The sequence below is a fragment of the Podarcis muralis genome, chromosome 4, assembly GCF_964188315.1.
Source record: "Podarcis muralis chromosome 4, rPodMur119.hap1.1, whole genome shotgun sequence".
Lineage (NCBI taxonomy): Eukaryota > Metazoa > Chordata > Lepidosauria > Squamata > Lacertidae > Podarcis > Podarcis muralis.
In genome coordinates, this window is record NC_135658.1 from 34,201,937 (window position 1) to 34,226,237 (window position 24,301).

The following is a 24,301-nucleotide window of genomic DNA, read 5'->3' on the forward strand; positions in this document are numbered from 1 at the left end:
ATCAAAATGACACAGAGTTGCCCTGAAACAGATGAAGCTGCTTACAGAAATAATGCAATTCTTGTTGTCACTTCACATCCCTAACGCAAAGGGGCGCCTTTTTCAAAAGCCCAAATGTATAGTCCATATAAGAGCTTCAGATGTAGGATTTCACCTAGGGAGACCCTACCCACATTAGAGCGCTCCTGTATTGTAGATCATTCCAGAGATCCTACAGGTGCGACGATATGCCTGAGTTAGCATGAAGGGCATCAGATTTCCAGAAGGACCCTTCACAAGCAGCTGGTTTTTCAAAAGATGGGGCAATGGAGACTCAGGCTGGATCTAGACACATCAGGAAGCGTTTCAGTTAAACGCACTGTAAACTTTGTATGAGAAATCAGGCTGGCAAAAACGGAACTCCACAGCGCCAGCTGGTGTCACAGTGTTAGAATGCATAAACAACACATATAAAGTGTTCTTTCTTTGCCAATGTAGCGGAGTCTCCAGTCTCTTTTCCATTTATTTCACTGAAGGGGTTTCTGGGAAGGGAAGCTGTCATTTGTTTTTGCGGCACCCACAAGTCACGTCAGCCACACATTGAGTAAAGCCTGACGGTCGATCCTTGTTATGTTGCACAGCTTACGAGCCGCAGAACAAAAGGTATATTTACAGGTCTGTGAAATCCTAGGAGGGAAAACTGCACCCGCACTGCTCCACCATGTCAAGTACCCAAATGGGAAGGGATTCAGGTGCACTGACTCCTTACTAGATCAAAGGCAGCAGCTCTATCCAGGCATTCATTAACCATGGCAGATAATGAAAGTGCTGTGAAGGGAGGCAGGATACACTCCTGACTTACACAGATTTGAATGAACCCCCCTCTGGCCCCACACTAGAACATCCTTTATTAGCTAAGATCACTGAACACACAAGATGCAGTGATGGCCTCTGACTTACATGACTTCAAAAGGAGATCAAATTTATGCATGATAAAGCTATCAGTGGCTACTTGTCATCATAGCCATATTCTAGCTCCTGGTTGGCTACACATTACACCAGCCTTCCCCCACATGGTGCCTCCCAGATGTTTTGGATGATGACTCCCACCATCCCTGATTTTTGACCATGCTGGCTGGGGTTGATTGATCCCTGTGCTCTTGCACTGACCATCACATCAGGAGGTCCATTCTGTATGATGTAAGAATTTGAACTTTGGTGTGGAGGCACCCATCTTTAGGAATTTTATCCCCACCCCCTGTGCATTACACATCAGACAAGTGTTGCCTCTATTGTCTTTTCAGCACCTGTCAAAGACCTTTCTCTTTCAGCATACTTTAGTGGAGGTTTTTAATCTCAGTCTTGCTCTGCATTGGACTTGAAACTGTATTTATATATGTTTTGTTGCTTATGTTGAATTGCTTCTGGATGCTTCATGGGAAGCGATTCATCAATGAGGAAATATTATTTATTTCTCAACACATGAATTTAGGCATCTTAGGAACAGTTTGCATTAACTGCATTTAGCTTGCATGAAAATGCCCAATCCAGTTGGGCCCTTGCCTGTGCCACTCAGCACAACAAAGGTGAGAAAGGGGCAAGGGAGAATTACAAACAGTGACAGTAGCTGGAATGCAAAATATTCAGTTATCATGCCTCTCCACACACATTTCATTGAACTAAACCTGCATCTGCTTTGTGGGTCAGATTAGGGTGGGGTCAGATTAGGAGCAGCAAAAACTGAACATAATAAAAATATGTTCTTATTTTAGAATAAGTTCTGTTTCTTTTTTGGAGGGGTAGAGGCAAGAAGGGAGGGAATGGAAGATGATATTTGCAAGGGACAGATACATGTCACCATCCCATACAAATGAATGCATTCCACATGTTCGTTCTCCCATAAGGTTCAGGTGGAGTTTTAATTGAATTACCCAATGGTTGCTTGATATTGATGCCGAAAGTAATGGGAGATGAAGTTCATGCTGCTTCACTAACTGCCACACGCTGAGTTTGCTATGGCACAAGCTCCGTTTCCCTTTGGCACATCCAACTTAGAGCCGGCAGCCAAGACCTTTTCCAGACACTGCCATTATAGGGTAGTTGTTTCTATAACCAAGCTGGGCTCTCGGTTCTCTTTCTGCTCTGTCTCTTTCTCTCCAACCCCAGAATTCAGCAGGTTCAACTAAATAATTGGAGGGATTTAATGTAATAGGTGGGACGCGGGTGGTGCTGTGGGTTAAACCACAGAGCCTAGGACTTGCTGATCAGAAGGTCGGCGGTTCGAATCCCTGCGACGGGGTGAGCTCTCATTGCTCGGTCCCTGCTCCTGCCAACCTAGCAGTTCGAAAGCACATCAAAGTGTAAGTAGATAAATAGGTACCGCTCTGGCGGGAAGGTAAACGGCGTTTCCGTGCACTGCTCTGGTTCGCCAGAAGCGGCTTAGTCGTGCTGGCCACATGACCCAGAAGCTGTATGCCGGCTCCCTCGGCCAGTACAGCGAGATGAGCGCTGCAACCCCAGAGTCGGTCACGACTGGACCTAATGGTCAGGGGTCCCTTTACCTTTAATGTAATAGGGCCTGAAACACATACAAAGTTTTATCCTTGTCCTCAGGTCCTGCTTGTGAGCTCCCCTTTACAGCATCCGGTTGTCTACTTAGGATGCTGTACTAGATGAGCTCTTGGCCTGATCCAGCAGGCTTTTCTTACGTTCTTATACTGTGAGAGATTTCCAGGTAGGGGAATGAGTCGTAATATCTGGGGTGACCCAAGAATGGTTTTGTGGACTGTTAAGGGTACTTATGTTTTACAACCAAGTTCTCTGTGCTCAGACAGACTGTTCTGCAGTGGCCCAGTTGGTGCAACATGGTAAACCATAGTTAAATACTTTACCATAAAAGCAGATTTCACTCCTCATCTGGCATGGGCGAGAACAACCCCTGGCTCAGCACTGTGTCCAAACAGGGGATAGCATTTCGTTCAAAGAAACCGCCACAACTGGCAAGTCAAAAAAGAAACCCTGACTTCATTTCATGGCTTGTTGGGAGAGAAGCAACCCATGATCTGGATGCAATGCTAAATCATGGGGTCATGGATTAGGGAGTCATCTGTGCATTCATTTTTTAAAAAACCACACACATTAAATATCCATATGGAAGAATAACTGCATCAGGAAACAACAGTCAAGTTAAACAATATGCAGGTAGCAAATGGTAGTTTAAAGTTGTAGTTCTAGGGGGAAAAGGTATAATTTGCTTTGCAGGACTCTTTTATTTACCAGCATTGGGATTTCTTAGTTAGAATCATACAGCTTTCACACAAACCCAGCACACATTTTCCTTTCAGTTAGCATTTTAGATCCCCAAACTGCCCCCCCCCAATCATGGACCACGTGAAAATGGCTCATTTTTCTGCCTGTTGTAGCAATTTTAGTGCACTACGCTAGTTGATATATGATTTCTAGTTGCATTATGGTTTCACTGTATTGTTTATTGCATTACAATCTGAATTTCGCAGAATTTAAAATACAACAAAATACAATATAAGTAGTAAAAAAAAAAAAGCAATATAATTAAATAGCAATAAGAATATTTAAAATGGACATGCTGCAGACCACCAGGATGAATCTCATGAGTTTGGGAACCCCTGCCCTAGGCCTTACACATATTATGTGTAGATCTGTATTCACTTTGGGGTATTGTGGGTGACGGCTCAAAAGTTTAAAATTCTTATGCAGTGGAATCCTATGCACATTTGCCTAGAAGTTAGTCCCACATCATTCCATGGGGCTTACTTGTCAGTGTGAGCACTGCTGCCTAAATTGTTTATTGCAGCCATCCATCACCCCAATATACATTCTGTTTTCTGACTACCTTAAATTGGGACTCCACAATAAAATCAGTTCTCATGCCAGAGTTCATCCTCATAAGTAAAGGTAAAGGGACCCCTGACCATTAGGTCCAGTTGTGACCGACTCTGGGGTTGCAGTGCTCATCTCGCTTTATTGGCCAAGGGAGCCAGCGTTTGTCCGCAGACAGCTTCCATGTCATGTGGCCAGCATGACTAAGCCGCTTCTGGCAAACCAGAGCAGCACACAGAAACGCCGCTTAACCTTCCCGCCAGAGCGGTACCTGTTTATCTACTTGCACTTTGACATGCTTTCAAACTGCTAGGTTGGCAGGAGCAGGGACCGAACAATGGGAGCTCACCCCGTCGCGGGGATTCAAACAGCCGACCTTCTGATCGGCAAGTCCTAGGCTCTGTTGTTCCTCATACCTGGAAGATTAATAATGGTAGTCAAGGGTTACAACAATTTGTTGATCAACTATTCCCAGCTCTGCCTCAGGTTCACCATATTTGCCCCTGTAGTTGAAATTCTTGCACGTGCAAGATTATTTCTGCCGAGTGGTGCGGCTGCCTATTCCATGTACATGTCACAGGAACAACACTCGTGCCACAGTTCAGACATTACAGCAGCACACGTGTTTTTCCTAGTAAACATGGATTAGCACTGGAAAGCTCAGTCCATGAAAAGGCTCGCACATTACAAAGAAATTGTTTGCACCTTACTATTCTAAAAACAGAAACGCCATTTGTCTCTACAGGCTAAACAGAACTAAACAGAAATCTTTCATTAATTCTTAAAATACAATCCAACACACACACACACACACACACACACACACACACACACACAGGGCTTAATTTATTTCCACCTATACTTTCCACAGCTTTGCACTGCATGCCTACCTCTCCAAAGTAAATAAATGTGTCCTGGCTCTTGCTAAAGGGCAAACAAGAATAACTCCTTCCAACAGCCCTGCCCTTCTCAGTAACCTTAGACCAACAATGCAATGTGGGCATGTACGACAGGAAGCAGGAGGAGAAAGGCACCCAAATGCTACCAAAGAATTCAGGAAATAAACATCGTGCCAGTAGCTCACACTTACCAAAGGCAAGTCCAGCTGGCAGCCACCTAAGGCACCCACTGGGACCCTGCAGACCCCAGGGATGAAAGCAGATTCGTTTGTTTTGCTGCTATTCTGAGAGCTGATTCATGAAGAAAAGGCATGTGCTACAGTCCTAACTAGAGTGAATCACTTTAAACTACTAGATCATAGAGAACTGTATTAAAAGCTTCCTGCATGTGGAAAAGCTACCACATTAGGGATGAGAGCTGTTAGTCAAGCTTCGTCCGAGTGTGTTTGAATGAGGATCCTACAGTAACGACCATTCACTAGGTTTCCCCTTTGAAACAAGAGTATTTCCTTTCTCCCCGGTGTAGCATTTGTTCCCAGAGCCATCTGAGTCATAAATCAAATGAAGTGGAAAGTTTCCAGTGTGATGCTCCGTTACTAAGAAAGCAGATTACAATAACTGACAAGCAGGAAACGATTGGTTGCAAATAAAGTCAACAGATAGAGAATAATGTTAAAGCAGTCCTATGAATAAAATAGATAGGTTAGGTTGATAAAGATAAGACTGGCAAAATTATTGCCTAGAGATTAATATGAATTGCTATCAAGCTGGCCAAAGTTCTGCATCATTACCCAACTGCATAGTCAGCATTGAGGGTCATGATTAATGCATGGCCCCTCGATTACCATGGGTTACCTCCAAGTATGATAAACTCTGGACCCAACTCACTGCATTTATTTATTTAATTATTTAAATGTTCATGCCACACCTTTCTATTAAAACACCTGAATGTGGCTTACAGTGATAAAAATCAAGGCAAAATGCTTTTTTAAAAAAGATGAGGGAGATCAGGAGACAAAAAAAGTTTGACTGAAATCCTGGAATGTTTAACAAGGTCAGCCATTCAGCAGGTTCCGAGATTTATCTGGTGAAAGGTTACAGCTGTTTGTATTCCATCAAAGAGAATCAAGAAGAGCCGGTTATAGATACACCTCCTAAGAAAGTGAGTTTAATACCCATGGTGGAATTAACTGTTCAGTTACAACTGGTTACATACAGGATTCCATCTTCTTTCCAAATGTGGTTGCCCCTTTCTCCATCATTATTGCTAATAATTACTGAATAACTACGTATATGCCAGCAGTCGTTCAAAGTGTCAGCATATGAGACACACTGTGAGCAGTTCTGAGACCCTGACAACCATTTTTCCTTGGCAGCAGGTGGACTGGATGCCATTTTAAAATATGGACTTCTTTATGCATTGCAAACAGACCCAAGCCCAACTGCCCAAATATTCCAAAAAGTTGCTTGGGTCAGCATGCCTTTTAAAAATCCAGACTGCTAGACTCTGAATTATGAGCAGCAGGGCAGGAGTGCCTAGACAGGGTCTGAGAACTTCCACCCCACAGGAAAGGGGGAAGAAGTAACATGTTGCTTATTGAGAGGTAGGAAGTGGTGACTAGCTTTAGTCTGGGCATGTGCCTCTCAGAACATGCACTCATCACAGCTCTTAGGAGCAAGGCAGCCATAGTATGGAATATAATTGTAGAGTTGGAAGGGACCTTGAGGATCATCTAGTCCAACCCCCTGCAATTCAGGAATATGCAGGTGGCCCATACAGGGATTGAGCCTGCAACCTAGGTGTTATTCAGCACTACGCTCTAACCAACTGAGCAAACCAGGCTATATTCTAATCTAAGAGGGACAGCAAGATGTCCTGGGCTGAAAATAGTAAGCATGTCAGTCTTCTCATTATTAAATGAGCACAAGGGTAAAGAGAGGAATTAAATACCACAGCTGAGCTGTACATCTACAAACTGAAATTAGCAAGCCCTGAAGTTACTAAGGGAAGGCAGTCCTCTCCACACTGGAACCATCAACTCCACAAGCTGTGCAGAAGCACCAAATTCTATGGCCCCACCTTCCATTTTTGTTCACTAGGACATTCAACCAATCTTGCCAGGGGGTCTAGAGAGGCACAGATCCTGGCATGATGCCTTCAGCTCAGGGAGCTGGACAAGAGTCACAGACTCAAATAACTCATCCAAACCCAGCAAGTCTACATTCAGCACTAGATAGAGTCGTTTTTCCCCGTGGTGAAGCCAAGAGCACAGCAAGGAGCCAATTGAAGGGGCACAAATTGTTTTTAGACACAGAGAGCTATGTGGTTCTGCCAAGTTAATAAAATAGGGATTAACGCCATGATAGGTCCCAAAAAACGAGCAGTGAGGACAAGCTCAGGTCCAGTTTTTTAGAGCCCTGAGCAGGGTGTGCTTGGCAGTGGTCCCTCCTCAATATTGATTGCCCCTGCAATGCCCAATACCACTTGGTTACACACACCCCCCTGCAAGCTTACCTGGTGGTGGTGCTGTAATGGGAGGAGTAAAACAGCACCACAAAGCCAGCCCTTTCCAGCTCTGATAGATAAGCCCATGAGTGAGTGAGAGCAGGAAAATAGTGGCTGCAGCAGCACAGCCACTGGGGGAGCCCAAGCAATGAGAGTCCAGGGGGGGGTCAGCCCATTGGACCTCGTTCTCCCTTTTACCCTCATAATTCGCCAGTGAGGTAGGTGAGGCTGAAGGCAAATGGTCCAAGGTCACCCAGTGAGCTTCATGGCTGAGTGGGGTTTTAAACCATGGTCTCCGGGGCCCAACACTGCTCCACCTCACTGTCCCGCTTGAGAAACTGAGGGCAGTTTCATTCATGTACGAATTCCGGGACTGAGAGAGACTCTCTTCCTGCTGGAATTTCTAGAAACCAAATCCACAGAGTGCATGTCATGACTTCTTATCTGGATTTCTGGCTCATGTACATCATAGGTGTCTATGAATGCACAGTGAAAAATCCACATGCCACTACTGTTACATGTTACATTCTATAAAAGAATCTCTGGCAAATTCCTACAGAAATTGCCTTTAATGCAGGAATTTTGTGGTGTTAAATCAGTCCTTAATCAGACCTTGATCAAGACTGGGTCGAGAATACATAATCCTCAACATAATTCCGACGTTCTATTTCTGTTACGACAACTGACATCAAAGGTTAAGGCAGCAAAACAGTAAACATTAGGCAATCCTTTTAAGTGCCATGGTCCTAACCTAAGCCAGTTATCATGCAAATTTTAAGATATTGAAAAAGGTTTCCACCTAGTGGCACTATATAATGTTGGCTGCAATCTTTGTCTTAGGATAACCATTTATGCATTGCTATAAAGAGAGAAAATGCATCACAGGGGGAAAGGGTTGCAGAAAAGGAGCAAACATTTGAGTGTGTTAATTCATAGGTATAGATGCAATTTAGAAATGATTGTAATAAGTTTAATAGAAATACCATACACCTCACCCTAGTGGAGGAAACTGTGCCTGTTCAGTCTCCTCACTGTTGGGCAACATCAAGACCCCTGTTCTCCCTTCTGGTGGTTTGTCTCTTTAAACCAGACTTGGACTAGACAGCCCTTCAAATGGAGGACTATCCTATGTAAACTAAGACATATGACCATCCTAGTTTGCCACCTGCTCTCTTGTCTCTCTCATGGTTTGGGCCCAAGTTAATGGAAAATCAGTGTGGTGGCAATTAACACTGGCAGACAAGACTGGCTGGAACCATGGGCTCAGACATACTGAAATGCTATGGCTGTCCACAAGGGACAGCAGGCACACAGAAGAGGCGATGTGCTTGAAATGGCACTAGCCAAAAAAGGCATTTTAGCCATAGTGCAGTTCTCGAGAGAGATCTTGCTGGGTCATGCTTACGGCTCATCTAGTCTAGCCCAGCAGCATCCTGTTCCCAGAGTGGCTAACCAGATACCTATGGGAAACCCATAAGCAGGATCCAAGCATGACAGAGTTGTCTTCCCAGATGATTCCCAGCAGCTGGCATTGGGATGCCTACCATTGCAACAGTGAGGGTACAACAGAGACATCACAACACACTGTCTGTCCTCTCTGCTGGAAACTTCTAACATACCTGGAATGCTCAAGCATGGGATAGCTGCTGTGCCCTTAATCACACAGCCAGCATCCTGGCTGTCACAATAATGGCAGCCTGCACGGCATAAGGAGCAGAATGGCTACAAACACACCGTGTATGGTATGCAGAAATGAAGTTGTGTGCAGATAGTCTTAGGGGGGTAACTTCTAGCATTACATCTGTCAAGGAGGAGACATGCAAGTAAGACTTTGCAACATGTAGTGGAAATGCCTGGAAAGAACCACTAGTACATTTCCCTTGTGGGGGAAAGGCATGTTTGGACATTACCATTTATTGCAGAGAGTCTGCTTCTATTGCTGCATGTTGTAATGCTTAATAAGGTGCAAAGAGGCCAAAGAGATCTCAGATAGGAAACTCTAAATGCTATTTCAGAGACCAGATACTCACTGCCATTTTGCTGCTTTCCATAAGCTGTTAGCAGTGCAATCATGTTGCCATCATATGAAGGGCACTTTAAATGGTAGCAGCCATGGAAGACCTCCTGGTCAGTTTCTGGCAGGAATTTCCTGGTCCGCAGCCCTTCACCACTATGCTAGCCTTCCCTTCTGTGTCTGTGATTGCTTGCATGTCTTACTTTGTGCAAGTGACCACAGAAGTAAAGATGTGATTCCAGAGCCAAAAGAAGTGTGCAGCTGAAGAATGAAGCCCAATAGGCTCCTTTCGTCCACTGCTGCCTTGATTGCTAACTCATTATATAGCAGAAGTTTCCACTAGGTTATTGCAAGCTACATTGTTCGACCCCTATTTCTTCAATGTGTTGAAACTCACCTCTTACATAATTTTGCAATGCTGTAGCTGAATTTAAATTTTAAAAAGAAGTTTAGAGTTTCACTTCTGTTAGGCTCATAAACCTCTTTTGATTTTGTAAATAAAGCAGACATCCACCCGTAGACACCCCCCTTTCTTTTAGCCTGGGATAAGCTATTTTTGCAAACTTTTAAGTGCCCGCTACTGGTTACTTGTAAGAGTAGCAGGTAATTCCAGTTTTAAATTTGGGGGTGGGAGAGTGGGAATTAAAAAGAACTGGGGTGATGGGGACGCAAAAGAAATCACATGAGGGTGACTCGGAGTTTCCATCCTGACTCAAGTTCAAATAACTAAAGATGGAAAGATTTCCTCTTAAAGTGGAAATAAAGAGATGCTGACTGTGCGGGGAGAGACTTCATCAGGCAAGGCCTCCTTCCACCTGCCTTGCCCCATCCTCCGGCTCTAGGAGTCCTCATAAGGGAGCTGTTCCTGGAGGAAGAACTGTGAGGGGAGAGACCTCGTCAGGCAAGGCCTCTTTCCACCTGCCTTGCCCCACCCTCTAGTCTCTGCTTCTCAATTTGTATTGTATTATTTTATGTACTGTGGCTTGCCGTTGTTAATTGATTATAGTTTAGAAATTATTTATTGTAACTGTTGAGTGGGTTTCTGTTTAACTTTTATATGTTGATATTATTATTTTATACTATTCTAATGATTGCTGGATGTTACTTTTTTGATGTAGGTTGCTTATTTTAAAGTTTTGTTTTATTATCTCATTTTTGTATTGCATTAGATTGTTATAAGATGTAGATTTTTTGTTTCTTCAGCTTGTAAACTGCCTTGAGTATTGTAAGATAGAAAGGCGGTATACAAATTAAAAATGATGATGATGATCTAAGGATCCAAGTCACTCTAGAGAGTTATGATTCAACATGTATGTTTTAAAGCAGGGTTGTAATTCCCCCCATTTTTTTTATTGTTTTATCTTTTGTAAATCACTTTGAGGGTTTTTAAATAAAAAAAATCAAGTGATGTATAAATTTTATGAAATAAAGAAATAATAAACAAAACTGTGGTGTACTGGTATAAGGGTATGGCAGAGGATGTGTTTCATGGAGCAATTATAATCTAGACTCACTCGCTGAATCATCATGTCATGTTGTGCGGATGCCTGCTTATCATCTTCCAAAGCAACTACTCTATTCCGAACTTAAAAATGGAAAGCGTAATGCTGGTGGTCAACAAAAGAGGTTTAAAGACTGCCTCAAGGCAAATCTTTAAAAAATGTAGTATAAACACTGACAACTGGGAAACACTGGCCTGCGAGCGCTCCAGTTGGAGAACAGCCTTTACCAAAGGTGTCATGGACTTTGAAGACACTCAAACTCAGGACGCAAGGGAGAAATGTCCTAAGAGGAAGGCACGCTTGGCAAATCCACACCGTGACCAACTCCCGCCCGGGAACCAATGTCCCCACTGTGGAAGGACGCGTAGGTCCAGAATTAGCTTCCACAGTCACTTGTGGACGTATTGTTAAAACCGTGTTTATGGAAGACAATCTTACTTGGCTACGAGTGATCGCCAAAGAAGATAACCTAGAATAATGACACTTTAAAAATAAGGGACAATGGATGACTCTAGACAACACAGTAGGAGAAATCTAGCAATGTGGCATGCAACACCAATTTTTCAGATTATTGCTTGAGGTATAGATACTCCCAGACTGAACTTTTCAAACCCTTATTATTCAATGTTTTAGAATTCCATGCATAATGTTTTTCTTTAAAATGATAGCTATTTCGCATAACATATTGAACTGCGTAGTCCACTGAATAGCCTAATGTTCGCCATTTATATTACAGTCCTAGCAAAACATCCACCAGTACATGTGTAGGGCTCTTGTATGACAACAGTCCCTGGAGGGGATTGTGGTAAACAATATACCCCCAGAAGCTTAGGCTACCCCTGTTGATAGTGGCTGGGCCACCCAGTGTCAAGAGTGTTCAAGTTTTGCCTTCAACAGTGTCCGAGGAACCTTACTTAATTTATGGAAGAAAATGCACAGGTGCATTTAGAGTAGGCTCCTTGCATTGTATCCAAATAATTTGTTCCATCAGCGCAAGGATTTTCACTGGCACAACAGAACTTCCCCTATCCTCCCTCTGCATGCCCCTTAAACTGGCTCTTGGTTTTCCCCCATAATCCTCCAGAACAGACTCCAGGGCAGGGTGGGGAGTGGTGGTGGTGGTGGGGAGTTCTGTGCAAGCAAAAATCCTTGCAGAGATGGAAAAAGATAGTCGGAGACCACCCATTGTCTGCTACCTATGCCTGATCACCCCAATAATTGAGAATTAATACTGTACTTGCCACCTGTACTTGTGAGAGCTGTTTACTCACTGCTACAAGGAACAGCGACCAGCTACAGTAGCATTAAAAATACAACGTTCCAACATTTGTTCCAACTTGCATCCTGAACAGACGTCTTTGCTTAAAATGGGGGCAGCCAATGGAAAAAAACACAGTGGTTCAACTTGACCTCGACATGAGTGTGTGTAGGCCTTGCTGGGGATTCGGTAAGGAGGAAATACATTTCGCAGTGGGAGCTAGCCCACCAAGCAGCAGTGTTCTGGCAGTGTTGCTGCAGCCGTTTAAATATTATACTGCTATTTAAAGCTTCTGAAGAGTTTTATAGTGAGCAAGAGGAAGGGAGGGAGGGAGGGAGGGAGGGAGACATAAATGATGACTGCCTCCAGCATCAAGCAACCCTGGGGTCATTTGTAATGTGGAAACTAGCAGTTGCAAGACTCCATGCACACACACACAGCTGGTTCCTACTAACTGCTGGGAATGGATAATGCTTGATAGAGGCTTGGTGGAGCAAGCAGGGTAGTTGTTGTTCTGTCAAATCATCCTGCTTACTTACATATGGCCAGCTTATAGGCACAGGTTAACAGTCATTTTCTCAATGACTGTGTACACACCCTACATTTAAAGCACCCCCCAAAAAAATAAAGAGCCATGGAAGCTTTAGTTTCTCCAAAACACAAGCCCCCATGTTGCAAAACATAACAATCTACAAAAATGCAAACACAACACGCTGGCTAATAACTGTTAGGGAATATATAATTGGTTATGATGTCATTCAAAATATACAAATAAGCCACTTCAAAATAATGTATATATCATACAACACATCTCACAAAATATACAAGTAACTACAAGTTATATATGTACCAGAGTCAAACAAATCAATGAACAGCGAGGAACGCCAAGCCGCCTCTCAAAGGAAGACGTCTCACAAAAGTCTCAAAGGAAGACAGTCTCAAAAGGACAGTATATCTGGAATAGTTCAACTGTTTTGGAATAAAGTCTTCATGAGCGAATAATTATCAATGAAATATTCATACTAGTGGGGATCATGCTAGTGGATCAGTGCTCACCGGCGCTAACAAATAAGCTAAAAATCAAGACCCCTGTGAAGTTTCATGTTATCCTTTCATGTCACAGATTGTTCCCCAGCCCAACCAATGCCACTCCAATCCTAAACATATTTCTAGACAAGCGTAATGGACAGTTTCAACATCTGAATAAGCATAATTCAGATTATAGCCCAAGGGGCAAAATGGAAGATAGTTAATTTATTTAGCAGCTGGCCTAGATTAGAAAGCAGATGTTCTGAGTAAGTCTCCCAGCACCAGACAACAAGTACTCAAGGGGGCCGCTTTGGTTGGCACATGAGGGATGACAGAAAGTCAAGGTTGTATCCAACACTGTGCAAGTGGTTTTCCTCTCATTCAGTGAGACTTTCCTTTCCTCACTTTCCCCCTTTTACCTCCCCAAAATCTGCTCCAGGGGGTCTCCCTGGCCCCCTGGAGCAGATTTTGAGGGCATGGGAGCTGCAGAAGGAATGGGGGAGGTGTTATGTTATGCAAGGAGATTCCACTGGAGACAGGAAGTGTTGGATACTACCCACAACTTATGCTGGGTTTCTTGTCCCCTGCAATGGAGCCAGGATCAAGCCCTGCATGCTGTGCCTTGGTAGCTTTAAATGAAGCTAGAGATTACTCTAAAACAGTAATTGCTCCTTTGGGGATTATTAGACTCAGTGATGGCACATCATTCTCTCGTTTACTTTGGGGCTGCTTTTGAATCTAAGGATGTGTGCCATATATATAGGTACTGTCCACAACTGTGCTAACAATTACTCCTGGACTGTATGCACATGTTATTGTTCCTTGGTTCGTATATGAACAGAGAACTGCTGTGTTGGCGACCGTCCTGCCTCTAAGCTGCGAAGAGGAATATGCAGGAGATGAGAATCCACCAGAACTAACCCTTCCCTCATCTCCAGTTAACTTCTACTCATTTACAGTATTCTGTCTTGCACACAATCATCTGTTGTCCAGCTATCATCAGTGGCATAGTGTGCATTTTATCAGCTCATGCCCATTTGCCAGTAGTGACACCTCCTGGACAGGCAGAGCCTTTTCATCACTGGCACCTCACTTGTGGAATACCCTCCTCAAAGAAACATGGTTGGCACCCGCTCTGCTCTTATTTAGATGCCAGGTTAGGACATCCTCAGAGGCGTTTTTATGATTTTATGTCTTTCAAAAGCATAAATTAGCTTTAGGAATTTTCCACTCTGCTGTTAATTGTTTCATGGAATTCTTGTATTCTTTTTGTTGAGAATTTAAATTGGTAGACCGCCTTAGATAAATTTGCAAGGAAACATGGTGTATAAAAGTTTGAAATGAACTGAAACAAAAATTATTTCCATTTTCCTTTTTTTTTTGTACCTTGTGCCAGGCTGCACCCTATTCCAGAACATCCTTTTATCCTGCATTCATTCTTCTCCTTCTTCCACTAAATATTTCTAAGTGCAATGGCTTTTCTGAACTGCCCTAACTGTGCTTGCCTCCCCTTCTGCATTGTTGCTGATCTGAATCACAGTGTTTTCTTCCCTGATGCAGATTGTAAGCTGCAGGTTGAGAACCCAGAGTCCTTCAGCTCTTGCTGTTCCACAACTCCCATTGTATCAACCTTTGAGCCCTGCTGGCTGGGGCTGATAGGAATTGGAATCCAGCAATATCTAGAGAGACATGTCCCCACCCACCCTGTGACCATCCGAGATAAAGGTCCATGTCCTTTTGGCAGAGAATCTTATTGTGCAGTCTGCACAAATGGTTAAATGCTAACAGAGTCATGACTGAACTGAAAGTAGAAGCGCCTACTTTTAGCCTGAAATGGCAGGCAGACAGCAAATACCTGGTGGGAAACCCAGTTTGCCCTGTGATGAGTGACGGTGCTTAACACAGCTTAGATGTGTATGCCATCCCCAAGAAGTAACTCAAACATCAAAGGAGGCACCAAGAAGGTACTGTGCCACATAGACAACAAATATTATTGTGGCCCCTTAAAGGCTAACACATTTGTTATGGCATAAGCTCTTGTGGACTAGAACCCCCTTCAGAATCGAGATATTATTCTCAGTTGGCAGGTATATAATATACCTTATGGGTGTGAATGGTTAAAACAGTAGAGTAAAATGGAAATTAAATGCAAAATGTATAGTCTGTGACAGCTGGGGAAAGGCTGCAGCTCAGTGGTAGAGCCTCTGCTTTGCATGCAGAAGCTTCCAAATTCAATCCCCGCCATTTCCAGGTGGGATGGGAGAGAACCACGCCTGAAATCCTGGGCAGCTGCTGCCAGTCAGTGCAGACAATACTGAATTAGATGGACCAATGATCTGACTCAGTCCAAGGCAGCTTCCTATGTTCCTAATTCGATTAAAAGTTTGGTGTGTGCAAAATAAGCACAGTGACCATTCCCAGCAGCAGTACCTGGTGATCCCATAATCACCCATGTTTTGCTACGCTGATTAGCACCTGTAGTGGGACAAGACAACACAGTCCCTCTTCATGTCCAAACAGACAGAATCAAACTTCTTGATTAATAGTAATTCAGTGGCTTCGTGCGGGAAGTCTCCCTTTAATGTGCCTTTGTTGAAAAATGGAAACTTTAAATTAACTTAGCAACGCTAGAATGGTTGCATTATTATCAATTAGCAGCCACTTAACTGAATTGTGACTGGCTGCACTTTGTGGTTTTCGCTGCCATTTGACCCAATTGTTTGCTACTCCCCCCGCCACTACACTAGCATATGTGTGTACACACACGCCTGTCAACTTCATGTGTCTGATGAAGTGGATTCTGTTCTGTAAAAGCTTGGGCCATAATAAATATGTTAGTCTTGAAGATGCTACAAGACTCCTTATGTGTTTTTTGCTACAACGGACTAACACAACTGCCCCTCTGGATGTTGTACCATGAAGATGAAGCACAAATAAGCCCATGTGGAATGGTCTGCAGTCTAATCAGACACAGAATCCTAATATGCAACAAAGGATCAAGTTTACATTAGTTGATGCACATCTCTGCCTTTTCCTGATTTTCTCTCCAGGGTGCTCAGAAGCAAAGGTGGGCAGCAGGGCTCTTGCTCCTTTAACAGGTATGTAGAAGAGAGAATTTTACCAGAAGGAGCTTCTCCTGAAATATTTGATGCTACCATGAGGGAGATAGGAGTCCTTCATCTTCATATCTGGGGCTCTCTGAGGTGACCTGCCCTAAGCAATAAGTCTTTCTTAGAAAGTGAATTTGTTGTGTCAGAGCACCATAGCACTTTAATCCACTTTAATAGAGCAAATCTAAATAGGCAGCCAGTGATTCAATCCCTCCCACTAAATACTAATAGTCTGGAAGTGACCCTTCTCTCTCCCCTATCCACACTTTTTAAAATGGAGAGTAAACCATAATAACAAGTGGTAATTGTGCCACTAAAGATGAGGTCCCAACTAACTTTGGCTCCCAGCCCATCAGTTGAAGACTGATTGGTCTTCAGTTGGTGGAACAGAGCTCACTACTGAATCACAGGCAGGGAACCTGAGGCCCTCCAGATGTTGTCCATGGCCAATAGTGAGGGACAATGGGACTTGGAGCTCAACAGCACATTTATCCCCACAGCTTCTCTAGCCTTGCTCTAATGAATCACAGCTACACTTGAGGTGGGCCCAAACGGCACCACAAATACAAATATATGGTTCAAAACGGAGAAGTGGTTCCCCAAAATGCACATAGGAGGCTAAAGGTGGGTTTCAGGTCTGAAAAGTGGAAGGCTAGAGTATTGGGCTTGGATACCCAGCCTTAAAACTCAACTCTGTTATAAAACCTTGAGCAAAGCAATCTTGGCCTAACTAGGGTCACAGAGGTTGTTGCTCTGAACTTACCTGAACTTACTAGAGGAGCAGTGAGATAAAAACCCATTGGGAAATTACAGCGAGAACTGGAAGACACACTTTTCTAGCAGGGCTGGCCCAAGGCATTTTGGCACCTGAGGCAAACCACAAAAAATGACACACACGTCCCAGCCAGGTTAGAAGAGATGAGTGAAGATCTACATCAGGAACAAGAGGGAAAATCAATCTTACCCAACGGTTTAAGTTGGAATTGAAGGCTGTCGGTGGGGAGAGAAAAGGCCTGCTCTGAGTCTCACCAGGAAGATACAGAGCCTGGGAGACCCAGAAGGCAGCCCCCACCATCTCTGGGAGAAGATTGACGGTGCCTCCTATTCACCAAGAGAATAGCTGCTGTGGGGATGGGGAGCGCAGAAGAAGTGGCAGATCTGGCCCCCAAGGAGTGTGACGCAGCCATTGCTGCCATTGCAGCAGCAGAAGTAGTAGTAGTAGTAGTAGTAGTAGTAGTAGTAGTAGTAGTAGTAGTGTAGAAGTAGTAGTAGTAATAGTAGTGGGTGATGCATTCCTTGGAAGCCAGATCTGCTGCCCTCTGTGGATCCTGCTGCCTGAGATTGAGCAGGCTCTGCTTCCTAGTGAAACCACAGGCAAGCCAAAATTTCCTTCTTTGTTACAGTAGACTACCAATTCATCTGTGCCTGACCCTACAAGTTTTGAGGAAATAAAGAAAGCCATGCAGCTATTGAAAGAGGCAGACAAAATCCAGCAGCTCTAAATAAAATCCACTGCGGTACAATAAGCAAGCACACACCACTCCTTCTGTGTGTGTGTGGGGGGGGGAGCTTTGACCAGCGCCCCTCATCAGTGCACATTGTTACCTGGGGGTGCTACTCGGTCCTGATACTTGGGCTCGAATTCGCTGATGGTGAGCAGCATGACTTGAATGGTCCCAATGAAGATACCAGCCAGGCAGCCGTAGAAGATCACATAGAAGAGTAAGATCTTAACTGTGGCAAGAGAAAAAATAAACACACAACAGTCAAGGATGGAAGGCTAATTATGCAAGAGGCCATTTGGGTACCCAGCAGCTTCTCAAGATTACAAGCACCAAGCTCTGCAACAATTGCAATTAAACAACACGGAGTTGGAAGGGGGTTCAAAAGTGATGGAGCCCAACCAGAGATGTTGTTGGACTTCAACTCCCATCAGCCCCAAGCAGCATGGCTAGTGAGGAAGGGTGATGGGAGTTGGAGTCCAACAACATCTGGAGGGCTGCAGGAAATCCTGTTACAGCACCCCAAAGGCAATGCCCTCAAAGAATAACATGTCATTGAAAATAGCCTGGACAGACCTGAACATACTATTTGTGGTATTGTATCTCTCTCTTTCTCTCTGGCATTGTGTCAGGACTGCTGTTCACAGAGGCAGCAATACTAAGAACATTTACTTAGAAGTTCTGTAGAGCTCAATGGCCTTAATCTTATATAGTACAGAAAAAAATGTGGGGCATAGTTCTGTTCATTGATGGTTATTAGCCATGACAGACACGTGGAACCTCCAAATGCAGAAAAATTAATACCTACTGCTTTCTGCCCATTGTTGGAAACAGAATGATGGATTTGGGTGGATTTTTTGTTTGATCTACTTATGCTCTTGGTGGGATTCAAAGCCAGTTCACTCTTTGCCCCAGCACCACAAATTCTAACAGTGAACACAAGCAGTGAGTGCCAATAGTACTGCAGTCAAAATGGGGACCCCAAGAAACAACAGGGAAGCATCTGGGTGGCTGGCGAAATGTTGAGGTTTGCAGAAGTATTTACAAAAACATAACAAAAACCATGAGGGGGCAAGAAACAGTCTGAAAGGTCTGAGCACGTGTAGGAGGCACAGAATGTAGGGTGATCCCTTAGAAACAGAACATGGAGAGGAGGAAGAGAGTGGAATGCCCTACTTAGAGAAATTGACTGGTTGAAAATTTAATGGGAGCATTCCTTTAAGAAAGGAGGATCCACTGCAGAATTTTATGGTGGGTCTCACTATAATAGGCTCTAAACATAGCGGGTCATGGAGTGAACCTTGGACCTATCATACATGCCCAACCCCTGCTTTGCAGTAGACCACAACATGCGGGCAAGAACGTACACACATGATTCTGCAGGGCCTTTACATGGGACCCATCAGAATAGGAAAGAGCTACTGTGGATTATGTGGGCTAGGTTCCTATGAGCACAGAAATACATGGGCTACATGCAACGACAGAGAGCACTTAGTTAGGCACAGGGAGGTGGCTAGAAACTCTTGCACCAGTGTAAATGAGCCCTCACCACCAAGTAAATGTGACTGTGACCCAGTTTGGGGGAGTCACATCCCTATCTGAAGATGCATGAAAATTCAATTCCATGTAGCTCAGTTGGTTAGAGCATGGCACTGATAACGCCACGGTTGTGGGTTCAATCCCCATACCGGCCACCTGCATATTCCTGCATTGCAGGCAGGGGGTTGGACTAGCTGACCCTCGGGGTCCCTTCCATCTCTATGAATACATCAAGAAACACCAAGTATGGCAGATCTCCAGAGTCAAAATGCCTTTTGCCAAGCATTTATTTCAACTGTGGCCCTGTGGTCCTATGTGGCCCAACAACTTTTAGCTTGCTTTTATGTAGTGCATTAATAAAAGCATCTTGTAAAAGTCACACATTTGACTGCACTTGAGTTGTAATCAGCTAGATTCATACGCAAATTACAGATGCAATTAAAGGGTTAGGGTTAGGGTTAAGGGAAGGCAAAGGGGGACACAAAACTTTATTACGAGGGTTGTTCCCAGGAATTGTGCGCATACTGAAATCTGGTTTTATCAGTTGCGACTTTAGAGGGATTACCTCTATAACATGCTGTGCTAGGCATCACAAGGCAGCCCTACTGGGTGAAGATGCCAACTCATGCCCTATTGTTTTTGTACTAAGAAGTCCACAGCAGCAAACATGTTGGTACTTAAGAGACCCAGTGCAAGACTACAAATGGGCGTAGCTGTTAGAGCGTCGGCTAGGACCCAGAAGGCCAGGGTTCAAATCCCCACTTACTGGGTGACCTTGGGCCAGTCAATGCTTCTCAGCCTAACCTACCTCACTGGGTTGTTGTGGGGATTAAATGAGAGGGAGAACCATGCATGTCGGATAAGAAGTTGAGAAATAAATGCAATAAATAAATAAGGTATTGGAGGCCCCATCTGCACTACACATTTAAAGCAGTATTATGCCACTTTAAACAGTCACTGCTTCTCCCAAAGAATCCTGGGAACTGCAGCTTGTTAAGGGGAAAACATTCTGACAGTAAGAGCTGCTCAGCAGTGAAACCGTCTCCCATGAGAAGTGGTGGACTCTCCTTCCTTGGAGGTTTTTAAACAGGAGAGGTTGGGTGGTCACCTGTCATGGCTGCTTTAGCTGAGATTCCTGCATTGCAGGGGGCGGCAGTAGATTACCTTTGGGGTCCCTTCCAGCTCTAAGATTCTATGATTCTAAGTGGCGCTGAAGGTTGTTATGAGATCCTATTCTCCCCACAGATCTACAATTCTGGTTTAACAGTCAATCCCTCTTTCCTGGGAGCTCTCATATTTTTATTTCTTTCAGGGGGACGGGGGTCTGCTAACAACTGTCAGCACCCGTAACAAACTACACTTCCCAATATTCTTCAGAAGGGGGGAAATAATATCTATCTAAAGTGCTAAAATAGTCCTTTAAAAGGAGTGAACACCAATACAGAGAAGCTGCCGGTGAAAGATGAAACCCTAATCAAATAGGGGTTGTTTTCGTTTTCCTTTGAGGGAAATTAGACATGGAGACCAGCAGCAGTACTTTTTTTTTTTGCACACTTGGGGCTAACACACTCTTCGGTAACCAGGCAGCAGTAGGCAAATAGCTGTGACGTCAGAGAGATTTGGACATTTTTTCCAGAGTACAGTCATAGGAGGTGCTGTTGTAACGAGCCAAAGAGTATGTCCGCTTACAGCAAGGTGCTGTGGGTAGGTTTTACTTTAATAATAATAAAATCAAAGTGCTTCAGAGAGTCAGGTGTTTTAAGTCAGATTTCTGACCAGGATGTTAACAAAAACCAACCACATCAAAGTACACAGCCTACTGTGCGCTATGGAAGGCATCTACTATATGAAGAAAGTGCATGGGCTATAAAAGAAACAAAACAGCTTATTTCCTAGGACACAGGTAAGAGCCTCAGCTGGTCTAGCTGTTCAGAAAGAGAAAATCAGGGACATTTTACTGGCCCTTTCAGCAACCAGGCATCTTTGTTTCTAAGGGATTCTAAGCAGCAGAGTCTCTGAAGACGGGATTTTGTCTGAACACCCATTTTGTAGCTCTGTCTCTCTGTGGACTCTAGCTCCTCTCCCATCGTTGGGCAAGAATCCCCTTTTGCATCTGCCTTCTATGCAGACTCCGGCCAAGGATTTGAACCGGGAAGCTCCGGATGTGTGGCACTTCCAACAGGACACTGACTGGCTGGAGACGGTGCAAGTCTGGCAGCAGCAGCTGGCAGAAACTCATGGGTGACTACAAAAAAGTTCCTATACCAATACGTGAATCATTTCAAAAATAACACCGTAACCTTTTCTCTTCCCCCAGCTATCTTTAAAAAGGAAGAAGCTATTTATAACGTCAGGTCCTCTTAAATAAAGCCATTCTTATTCCCTACGAACAATCTTTCTGCTCCCCCTTTCCTTGGATCCATTCGCTGTTTTGGCCTTAGTAATCAGAGATGTTTCTAAATTTGCACAAAGAGTTTTAGAAGGGAATGGAAAGTTCTAGATAAGACGGAAACTCCTCTGATGGATGGCTCTACAGAGACACTCAAGATCACCTGCGGAAACCTCAGCAGAGGGAGGAGGAGGAGATTCAAGGGCACCCTCCCCTTCCCTTCAAGGGCAGACAAATCTAAATGCTTCCAATGCCAAAAAGCTCTGGGCATGCTCCATGCTACCCCTATGGGTATTGCTACAGACTTTTCTATCTGCTAACAACAAAGGGAGGGGGCTTGTGTTAAGCGCTTATTGTCTGTCATCAAAGGAGCCTGTTCAAAATTAATGCTACCCTCTCCACAAAGCAGGTTAGGATACAGTCAGCAGCAACATGAAGCATTATGAAGGGTCATATTGAAAGAAGAAAAAGCAGTGGGAACAGTTTGATGCTCAGGCACCTTTCGGAGGTGTAAGCAAATGGAGAAGGAGAAACTGTGCGTTTGCCTGAAAAGGTTTGACTTTAATTTTTTTTTTAAATGGGCCATGAACCTCAGTCTCATTCAAGTTGGGTTTAGTTGCTAGGAGACAGCCTTCAAGGACTTTATTATTCCTAAAGCTCCCTTTGCTTTTCCACCTGACCTTTTCTCTTTATCTCCGCTGCCAGCAGCTCAAGCAGGCCTACCCCAAATAAAGGTGTGCATGACAAAAGGATGAAATCCGGCTTCCAAGCAAATGTGTGGTCAGTACCAAAGGTGGTTTGGTGGTTGTCCTTGGTGGTTGCAGTGGCACCCCATCCCCCCCCCACCCTCTGATTCCCTCAGGGATCCCAACCCAGCCTTCCATTACCTCTTTGCTTGGGAAGGTGTCACCTTGACTAACCTTGAGCTGTGATGCATTATTAACCCTTTTGGGGTTGGGCAGAGTCTGGAAGGCAACCCTAACTCACTCTCTCTCTCCCGTTCCCACCAACGATCACATCTCATCGTGGCCATTTTAGAGAGGTAGATACTGCAAACACACACAAGGCACCACTACCGCGTCCTTTCCCCTCCCTGAGTGGGCAATGGAGGGAGCTGCAGTGGCTGAGGAGCATGGCGGGCGGGGAGGAGTAAGAGGGGTGTGTGTCGGGCTCCCCCCTCTCTCCGTCGCCCCCACCCCCTCCACCCTGCCCGCAATCACGACTCAGGCTTGGCTGACTACATCAAGTGCCCTTCAGCACGACCTTTGCAGGCGGGGAAAGCAAAGCAAGGAGCAAAGGAGAAGCAAGCGGCTTTTTCCTCTAGCGCAGAGGCAACAGGCTGCTTCGGAGCGACCCAAGTCATCGCGAGTGGGGAAAAAGAGGGGGGAAAGCCGGGGATCCCCCCCCCCAATCTCTCTCTCCTCCTGTCTAGACGGTCGCGCCTGGGAAAAGCAAGCGAGCCGGCTAGCCTTAGTAAGCCCGAGGTGCATCTTCCAAAATAGCGAGGAGGCACGCAATGAATGAGACCCTTCTTTCCACACACGCCAAAACCACACCACACCCCGGCAAAAAACACAGAGCGACGAGTCACACATTGCAGGGAAAGGCGCGAGCCTGGCACCGCGCACGATCCCAGGCAGCCCTGGCGCTGCAGAGCGGGTCGCTTCCCTCCTCGACACGCCGACCAAGTGGTCGTCGGAAGCTGCTCAGCAGGGGAGGCTCGGGGTGGAGAAGCCAGCCTTGCCGGGCAAGGAAAGCACCTTCTCCCAGCCGCCTGCCTCGGATCACAATGAGGCGAGCGAGGGAGCGTGGAAAAGCATTTCCAGGCAGGGCACGAACAGGGGAGCTTCCACCTGCCGCCCACTGCCTACACACACGAGCGCGCACTACGGCTCTTCCTTCCCGCGCGGCTCGCCTGCAAGACCGCTTCGGGGGGGGGGGTTTGGAAAGACGGGAGCCGAGAGGGCAAAAAAAGAGAGAGAGAGAAAGCGTATATGGAGGAAGAAGGTACTCACACCAACTGCCCCCGGTCCTCCCTAGGAACTCCTTCTTCTCCGAGTTCCAGATGAATTTCTTCCAGTTGCCATCGCCTTCCTTCTTCCCGCGAGCCATGAGCGGAGGTCGGCGCGGCTTGTCGCCTCACGACCAGGAGTTCTGCAGTCCGGTCCCCCTTCAGAGACCGCAGCCTTTGCTTCAGAGACCGCGTCCCCTCCGCGAAATTCCCGCCGGCAGGGCGCTCGCGCTCTCCAGGCGACCAAACGGAAGGTCTTTGTGTGCCCGGCGGGGCGTCCCACCCTGACGAGGTGGCGCTGGCTTGGCGCTGGCGCGGGCGGACAAGCGCGCGTGTCGAGTAATCCGTGCCCGGAGAAAGAGAGAGACCGGCAGCCGGGCAAAGCGGTGCAGGAGGTGGCCTGGGGGCGGGGTGGAGGGAGAGTGAACCAGGGCGCAAGCCGGGGGGGTGGGAAGGGAAGCAGAAAGCACGAAACCTGGCTCTGCCCAAGGAGAAAAATTAGCTGTGTCCCCTCCCACTCGTGCGGGATATATTGCCCAACTCCTGGGGCGAGCGCCGCCCACCCAAATGCCGGTAGCCAATGAGAGCGCCGCCTTGCCGGCGAGGGCGTGGGGCTTCGGAGGGGCGGAGGAGAGGACAAGTGCGCGAGCCGCAGGAGATGGCGGGAGCCGGGCTAGGTTGTCGGCGACGGCGGCTCTTCCCGCT

The 24,301-nt window shown here is 45.5% G+C and overlaps 1 protein-coding gene across 1 annotated transcript in view; it reads right to left on the minus strand.

Annotated features, from left to right (window-relative positions):
• Positions 1-24,097, minus strand: part of ATP1B1 (ATPase Na+/K+ transporting subunit beta 1) — a 32,141-nt gene extending 8,044 nt beyond the window's left edge. Inside the window, exons 1-2 of the mRNA XM_028726616.2 lie at positions 23,601-24,097; positions 17,761-17,889 (exon numbers count right to left, since the gene is read on the minus strand). Of these exons, the coding sequence (XP_028582449.1) occupies positions 17,761-17,889; positions 23,601-23,697 (226 nt within the window). The 5' untranslated portion in view covers positions 23,698-24,097. The remainder of the gene's footprint in view (positions 1-17,760; positions 17,890-23,600) is intronic.
• Positions 24,098-24,301: the final 204 nt, after the last annotated feature.